At 43.6% G+C, this 9,253-nt stretch overlaps 1 protein-coding gene across 1 annotated transcript; it reads right to left on the reverse strand.

Annotated features, from left to right (window-relative positions):
• LOC119324165 lies at positions 1-5,659 on the reverse strand. The gene is made up of 7 exons (XM_037597933.1): positions 5,172-5,659; positions 4,734-4,793; positions 4,290-4,538; positions 3,875-3,951; positions 876-952; positions 655-787; positions 1-565 (listed from the first exon to the last, which is right to left on the reverse strand). The coding sequence occupies exons 1-7, from the start codon at positions 5,578-5,580 to the stop codon at positions 410-412; spliced, it is 1,161 nt and encodes a 386-aa protein (XP_037453830.1). The 5' UTR covers positions 5,581-5,659; the 3' UTR covers positions 1-409.
• Positions 5,660-9,253: the final 3,594 nt, after the last annotated feature.

Consider the following 9,253-nt stretch of genomic DNA (forward strand, 5'->3'; position numbering starts at 1 on the left):
TGAAACAAAAAGCTATATCTATTGTTACCTATGTTTATACTTGTCAAGCGTACAGAAAAACATTCATCATCATCACTTCTTTACATCTCCTATATATATGCACATATATGGCATACTGGCAACAACACCAAGCACATAGCTGTTTCCCAGCTTGCAAATTTCCACGGAGCTCATCTGGCTACACATGCATCAGATGATCCTTTCCTCCTTTACCCACATCAATGGATCGACGAGATATACTATATGGTTACGCTTTCATTGAAGAGCGCGTGCAATCCCAGCTTAACTCCACTTCTTGCCTCGGCAAGTAGCAAGATTTCTTGTGTGCGTCAACTTCTTTGCATTGCTGAAACCTCTCAGTAAGTAAACCTTATCGGCACGAATACGTGTAAGATATCAACATCCCCAGCTATCTGTCGGAGGCGATGGCTTCTTCGATCCTCCTAACGACGATGCTGAGACCATGTCCGCTTTCGAGTGCTTTGACGGCAGCTCTATGCGCTTTCTTGTGCCACTTCAGGAGGTTGTAAGACTGCATCACTGACCAGCGAGCTCTATTTGCCATCTGGTGATAAGCAACGAAAGATACTCATGGACTGTTTTGGTTTATTAAGACAAAGGTAAGAAGAGACACATCAGAAGAAGAATATGGACCTGTGCGACAGAAAGCGGAGGATCGAGCAGAACACACAAACTCCTGAATAAATTCTCGTCATTTTCTCCTCCTTCTGCCTCCCCGTATACAAGTGCTTCTGCGGCAATTCCAGCAAACAGAATCATGCAGTATCTGCAATTACGGTCTCGCTTCAGTACAGAAGAGACGATGTCCAACAACTCCGAGTGTCGAAATCGAAACATAACGCCTGGTTACATACCTGTCAAATGCTGTACTAGACAGATGACCCTCACCAAGTTCTTTCTCCATCTTTGCATCCCAGAACTGTGTTCCTGCCTGCAGAGGTGTGAGATTACACATCTTGAGATCTCCATGAAAAGCATATCTCAGATCCTTCAGGATTTTTTTGACAGATTGTGCCACAATCTGCACAAAGAAAAACAAGGAAGTCTAATCCTATAGTCTTACTCTTACGAGCACTGGCGGAGCCACCTCCTGGCAACCCTGGGCAGCTGGCCGGACTCGGCTGGCAAGCCTCCCTTAGAAACAATATATTCTTTTAGTAGAAAAAGTGATGTGTTTGAGGTTGAAGACTAATGTTTGGGCAAAAGTTCACTACCATATCAATGCACATGAAATTATTCATGATGTAGCACACAACGAGCAATCTGGTTCTATGTTTAAGCTAGATTATGAGAAGGCCTGATAGAGTAAATAGAGAATTTCTTAATTCTATGATGCACCAGAGAGGCTTTGGTGCTAAATAGATGAATTTGATACAATCCTTGCTCTATAAAGGATCTGTTGGTGTTTTAGAATTAATGACATCAATAGCAACTTCTTTGAAGCTGGTCAACCCTATCTCTCCTTTACTATTTAACCTAGTAACTGATTGTTCACTAGAATGCTGATGAAATCTCCTAGGCATGGTTTAATATCTGGTTTGAAAAAAAAATCTGCCATGATCCTTAAGCGGATCCTCTCTTGCTTGGAACAAATATCCGTCACAAGTGTGATCCTCTCTAGCCTATCAACATCGATGTTGATTAGGGACAAACTTATGCCCAAACCTTATGTTACAGATTAGGGGAATTTCCTATGAAGTATCTTGGAGTTCCCTTGCACTATAACAAACTTAGAAAGGAGGACTTGCAACCTGTCATTGATAGTGAGAAATTAGTTCTATTCAATCCTGCTAAGCAAATATTCCTATTTACATGATGAGTGTCATTAAATTCCCTAAATGGGCTATAGCTCTCATAAATTCTCAGATGGCATACTGCTTCTGGATGATCATGAAGGACACCATAAATATCATCCAGCCCATTGATATCTGTTGGCACAGGAAAAAAAGAATCTGGAGCCAATTGGTATCTGTTCACACAGGAAAAATAATTTGGTGGTTTAGGGATACAGATATGAATGTGTGTCTCTAGACTTTGGGTTAAAAGATACTCCCTCCGTCCCATAATGTAAGACGTTTTTTCACACTACACTAGTGTCAAAAAACGTCTTACATTATGAGAAGGAGGGAGTACCATTTAATGACAACAAACTCTAGAAACAGATAATTGTTTTGTAAGTATAGAACTCAGGACCCAAACTTATTTGCCTGTCCTACCAATGATATCTCACCCTTTTGGAGGGTGTCTTATGGGCTGCAAAATCTGGTATGATGGGATATCAGTGGAAGGTTGGAAATGTCAAAAAGGTTAAGTTCTTGGAAGACCATTGGTTTGGCAGCTCAAATCTGCTATTCAATTCTAGGAGTTGTCTTTCAAAAAAAAATAAAAAATTCTAGGAGTTGTATGGGCATAATATTGCCCTGACATCTGGGATTGGGTGCAATATAAAAGATACTTTTAGAAGATGTGTAGATCAGAATCGGCTCAACAAACAGTTTGATGTGATTCATATTGCTAATTCGCTTCAGATTAATGAGTATGATCATGCTATTATCTGGGAGGTTTGAATCAAAAGGGATGTACTCTGCTAGTTAATTTTACACTATCATCAACTTTAAGGGAGTTATGCCTGTACATGTTCCTGCTGTTTGGAAGCTAGCTGTCCCACCAAAAATCCACATTTTCTTGTGGTTACTGGCTAATAACAGGCTCCTACCTAGAGACAATTTGAATAAAAGACAGAATGTGCCTGATCTATCATCTGTACTCTCTTCTGAAGCTGAGGCATGCATGCTTGGAAAGTGATCTCTCATTTCACTGGACTTCCAGGCATTACTAACTTACTTTGAGGCTGGAGCTTGTTTGTGGATAAGTAATACAACCATAAAGTAGCAAATGACGCTATGGGGGTTGTGGAAGCTTCATAATCATATTTGCTTTAATCGAGCACATATTTGTCTGGAATGCGGGTGAGTTGGCGGAAAATTGCTGCATTTCTTTCAGTGGCGGCTCCTGTGCTCAGAGGGTGCAAGAGAGCAGATATACAGAGTGGTTCCATCCTGAGTCTCTGAAGATGGAGTTCCCATGGCCGCGTCATGCTAATTCTGAAGCCTGGGAAGGTACTACGGCCAGTCTTGTGCGCTGGGCCGCTGGCTGGAGGCCACCTCGCTGAAATTTGTGAAGAATGGGATGATGCTTCATGTCGTCCCCAACATCTGAGTGTGATCTGGGGTTCTGGTCGTGTGGATATCTTTTGTTATCTCCTTGTAACACGGTTAATAGATGTACGAGACGTTCTCTGAACTTTTTATTTACTTCTTTTGTTTTGCTGGGGTAACGCTTCTGTTATTCCCCCGTGGACTGGTGATGTAAAACCTGAACCGATTTGGTTTCGTGATCAATGGAACTGGGGCGGGGACCTATTCTTTTAAAACTACCATAGCCACAGTTAGGCTTTGCCCAGGCTCCAAAGGCCGGCTAGCTCAGCCACTTCTTACAAGACATATTTCTTTAGTCTTGGCTACCACATACCAACTTGGTGAGGTGTATTAGCCTTCTAGATCAGCAAAGACTTCTAAAACTGCATCTAAATCCAACTTGAAAACAAAATACTTCTGCATACTTATTTAATAATGTATGCAGGAACATGGGCAGATTGAACTCAGTCACACCACTTTGCTAGTGATGGCAGTAGAACATTTGTTACTTGTAAGTAACCTTAACTCAAAATTTTGAGAAGGCGGGATGATGTATTGAAATGACAGAAATTACACTACTTCATCAGATAATAAACATAAAAAACAACTAGCACAACATACATGAAATAAATAATAAAAAGTAGTAAAGGTGGTACCTGGCCTTGAATGCCCATCCGCAGTGCCACAAAGGGATCCAGGATGACTCCTCGTATGGGGCAGCCCATTAGATAAGCTAGACACAAGTTCATGAAAGTAAGATATTTTAGGGTAAAAACTAGTCTCAGAAGTCAGATGTTATACAGATAGCCATTGTTCCAAATATCGGCCAGTTAGTCGCTACTCGGTGGGTCACCAAATAACCAATTAACTGGTTTATCGGCCAACTAACGGGCCGATTCGCCTATATAATCCCTTATCGTCACCTGACGGATATGGTACCAGTTACCGATATCCTGAACAATGCAAATAGCAGACTGCAAAACTAACACATAAAAGCTACCATCCTAAAGTTGGAACGATACAGGAACTTGAGACCATAAAACAGTGTGAGACATTGAAGGAAAGAAATACCAGTAAGAAGATGTCCGGCTTCATGTACAAGGACTCTGCGCTTGTATGGAGGCCAGAAACATGAGATTTGTGCAGCACAAGTACCACCAAGAAAAAGCGCATCTGCTGTTGCTAACGCCAATATCGCAGCCAAGTTAGGCCGTACATCCACTCCTTGGGTTAGTAGAAAAGATGCACCACCAAAAAAAGTAGCCAGAACATAACGAGAATTTCCTGAGAGACCCCACTTCTTTGGTGCAAGCTTTGCAGCTGAGAAAAGTAAAACATGAAGAAGATAAGGGCTACATAAGAAGGTGAAGTCCTAAATTGGTGCATTATCCTATTTCACATATCCACGGGTAAGACAAGGAGTGTTGCAGTATGAGTTTAAAAAACAGTGCCACTTCAATGTTTGAATAAGGAAGAACACAGATGAAAGAAAGGGAATATTGCCTCAATTTTCACCTTCCAGGCCTGTCATCTCCTTCAAAATTGTCGGTGTAACTTCTCTCGGTCCCTCCAGAACTGCAGCAAAAAGGGTATAAATATCTCTTGACCTAAATGAAATTATCACTGCACTGCTGTAAATACAGTGTAAGCCAAGTGCAAATTTTCAGGGCATTCCTTGACTGAATCAGTACAGTGAAACACTTTCAGATTAGTTCACAGCTTTGGGTTCTACAGATAGCTAACTACCCTATACAAGCTAGAATGCTGGATTTTACCATGAACCCCCGCGGTCCTCATCGAACATTGCTAACAGCTAACATACCGAATTCTACACCAAATACAAATTTGAAGGCAGTTTGGCAACTGTGATAATAATTTTGGATAAAATGGCCCTCAAACCCATTCAATTATCACGCAAAAAAATGGGACAATTAACGAGAGATCGCCGTTTACCTATGTTCTTGCACTTGCCGAAGTTGGCGAGGACCCCGCGGTCGGAGAGGAACTGGTACGCCCGGCCGACGAGCCGCATGTCATCTGCGTCGATGCAGGTGTCCAGCACCTCCCAGTCCCGCCCCGGCGACAGGGGGAGAGCCACCTGCGTAGCGGCATTCGTGGACGCTTCCGGATAAGACGCGGGCTCCACGGACTGCAGGAAGCGGAGCGCGCGGGAGAGGTCCTTGCTCTCGACGGCGTCCTCGAACTCGCTCCACTCCCTGAGGGAGCCCGCGCGGACGCGGGTCCCGGGGCGCGGCGGGCGGGACGGGAAGGGGAGGAAGCGCTTGGAGGAGGGGGAGGCCGGCTGGGAGGCGGAGAGGGCCGCGGTGGAGGTGAACGGCGAGGTGCAAGAGGTGGTCGCCATTGGTGTGGTCGCGGAGGTGGTTTGCTCTGCTTCGCTGTGACCGTCGTGGCGTCGCCCGCTGCCGGTCGTCAGGCCTGTCCGGTATGACTGATTTTTTTTAGGGGCAAGACAAAATTTTATTCATCAAACTCCACACAAGATGGGATACAAGTTGGGTCATGAGGTTGGCCAAACCAAACATAACGCTCGTGATCGAATCTAAAAGTATACTTCGCTAACTTTTATGTGCTTCATAATTCACAACACGACATTTGAAAGAAAAGTTACAAGTGAAAAAAGCTGCTTGGAATTTAATTTCACCGATAATAGCTCTATAGCTTCCTTCGACTCTGTTGAAATATATTGCCCGTCTTTCTTCATCTGTTCGGACTTTTGAATGAGTTGGCTAGAGCATAAATTCAATATGATATCAGAGCCAACAGGTCTTGGGTTCAAGACCCTGCCAACGCGGTATTAAATAAAACGATTCTACGGCCCACATCAATCTCACGTCTAAGGACAAAAATAGCCTAAATGTGAGGGGTAGAGTTGAAATATATTGCCCACCTTCCTTCATCAGTTCAGACTTTTGGATGAGTTGGCTGGAGCATAAATTCAATAGACCCTTTGGCTATGGCATTCACCGCTAGCTGTGAGTCAGACGATATAGCGACATTTTGTAGATGCAGTTCCACTGCTAACGCAAGTGCCTCCCGACATGGGATCACCTCAAGCATGGTCGGATCATGTGAACCGTCAATCACCAATCCCGAACTTCCCAAATAATTCCCTTTGTTGTCTTTACATACTGCTATAGCCGAGCCTCTTCTTCCTAGTTAGACTCCCACGACGACATGAATCTTACTGAACCCCGAGCTCTTGGTCTTGATGGTGGTACAATGGGTGGAACAGGCGTTGCTCGAACTGGAGTCCGCCTTCCTTCCTTGATCATGTCAATCTCTTCGATATAACGATTGATGAAGGATTGTATCGCATGCGGGCTCTAAAAGATGCCCTCATGAATAGCTTTCCTTCTAGCTGCCCATATAGCCCACAGAGTGACAGAAAGTTTCACAAAGAGGTCATGCGACAATGTTTCCATGTGCGTGAACAGCCACTGCTTCGCATTCGGTTCCGGAGTGGATGTTATCTTTTGTGCCAGCTCCTTATCAACTAATGCCCAGGTACACCTGTACATTGTGCAGTTGACCAATGAATGCCTCCATGAATTCGGTGCTCCGCAGATATCATACGCGCTCGAATTGGTCATGTGCCCTGACATCATTAGTGTGAATCGAATGTTTCGATGACCGCCAAAGGAACATTCTAACCTTGCCTGGAACCTCGGCCTTCCACAAAGTTTTCCATGCCTTCTCCTCTTTGGCCGCTGAAAGTGCAACTAATCCCCCGGTGGTTTTGGTAATTCATAACAACATATATATCATTGATCTAATGCTTATTAAAAATAGATTTCAGAAAAGATCAATGATTGGCATCGCAAGGACATGAGATTGTGTACCCCTCAAAATGCTAAGGACATGGATTGGCAAAGCTTCAAGACTCTATATTTTCTGTTAAGTGATCCAAGATCACATTGAGTCCATAGAAAAGTCAATACTATTAAAAGGGGATGCGGTTTTGATCATGACTCAAGTGCTTAGTGATATTGCTCCAAAAATTCTCAAACACCCTCTCCAAATAACATATGTCCAAACCCTAAAATTTCATCTCGGTCCCCCTGAAAACATCTATCCCAAACCCACCAAGTTGATCCTATACACTGCCAAAGCCAAATCCTAGAATTTCGGCCTCACTGAGATTGCGATCTGTCTCACCGAGTTGCTGTGACCAAGTTTTTGTAAGCCAATTCATTCAATTCGGAATCACCGAGTTGAATTGATCGGAACTACTGGAAAAAAAAGTCCTGCCTAAGTTATCGCTTTTCGGTCTGTCCGAGATTTCCACTTCGGTTCCACAGAAAAGCCCAATGTTCATATCTTTTACACAAGTCAGTTTCAACGAGATTTTTCTCCGGTGTCATCGAGTTGAGTCAAATTGTGTAACGGTTGGATTTTGGGTGAAGGCTATAAATACCCCTCCACCCCCACCTACTCTAGGAGGAAGCGCTTGAAGGAGGGGGGGGCCAGCTAGAAAGCGGAGAGGGCCGCGGTGGAGGTGAGCGAGAGGAGCAAGAGGTGGTCGACATTGATGTGGTTGCGGAGGTGGGTTGCTCTGCTTCGCTGTGACAGTCGCGTCGCCTGCTACCGGTAGTCAGGCCTGTTTGGTATGATCGAATGTTTTTGTTTTTGTGAACGGCCCACCGTATCCCCACTCACTACTAGGGAAAACCTTATACATAGAATCTTACCAGCAGCGCTCTTCAAAATACGGCGCTACTGCTATTTAGCAGCAGCACGTGCCAGAAAAACGTGTTGCTGAAAGAAAAATAGCAGTAGCGCGTCCTCTGTAAACCGCGCTACTGCTATAATTGTCATGACCTTGCCATCAAGCTAGTTATAGTAGTAGCGTCGTATTCCGTACCGCGCTACTGCTATTGATGTTAGCAGTAGCGCATTTCTATAAAGCTCATTACTACTAAGTTCAGTCCACAACTTTAGTCCCACCTCGCTCTGCGAACAGGGTGTTTACCACCTTAAATATGTTACTTCTCAAACTATCACAACCACTTGGTCTTCATTGAACTCTATGTGTAGAATTTGTGGCCGCAATATGAGAGTTCTCCGGTTCCTACCGGAGAGGACTCATATTGACAATTCAGATTGTACAAAAAGATCATTGATGGCCAATGTATTTTTGCATTGACAAACAATGTATTTTTGCATGCTTACACTTGGCGGTAGCGCTTTTTATAGTAAGGTGCTACTGCTAGGGAGTTTAGCAGCAGCGCGTTACCTAGATACGCGCTACTGCTAAAGCCATCCTATCACTAGGCCGCCCCTCACTCTCCTCTCTCTGCTCCAACTCACTCTCCCCCGCATCGGCCCTGTCGTCTGCCGCCACCGCATTTTTCCCCCTCCCTCCTCCATCCTGCCGCCGGCCGTCGCCCCCTCCCTCCTCCATCCTGCCGCCGTCGCCCCGCCTCCCGCCGTCACCGCCATCGAGGTAGCTCCTCCTACCCCCCTCCTCCTCCCTCCCATCCTCCCCATCCTCCATCCACAACCCCTCCTCAATGCTATATTTAGAACATTTAGTTGATATGATAGTTGATTTAGAATATTTTGATTTAGCTGATTTAGTAGGCTAGCTGATATGCAACATTTAGAGAGAGAGATATGATAGTTGATAGTTTTTAGTTGATATGATTAACTGATTAGTAAAAATTTAGACATAGTTGATATAAGCCTCTGGTCATATATAACACTTTGATATAGGATAGTTTCTAGGGTTTTTGTGTTCCTCATAGTAGTAATTTTTTTAAGCCTATTTTAGGTGTTTTGAATAGAATAGGAAATTTTAGGTCTTTTGATTAGAAATTTTAGTGATGGAAATTTTATGTCTTTTGATTAGAAATTTCAGTAATGGAAATTTTTAGTTGGTAGAATTTGAAAAAATGTTCTGCACTTGTTATATTGTGAACTTAGGGCATATTTTTAGGTTTAGTAAAGGAAATAGTAATAGTGGATGATGATGTAGATGTTTTAGGTATAGAACATTTTGAATAGATGATGATGTA

Source organism: Triticum dicoccoides, chromosome 6B (assembly GCF_002162155.2).
Source record: "Triticum dicoccoides isolate Atlit2015 ecotype Zavitan chromosome 6B, WEW_v2.0, whole genome shotgun sequence".
NCBI lineage: Eukaryota > Viridiplantae > Streptophyta > Magnoliopsida > Poales > Poaceae > Triticum > Triticum dicoccoides.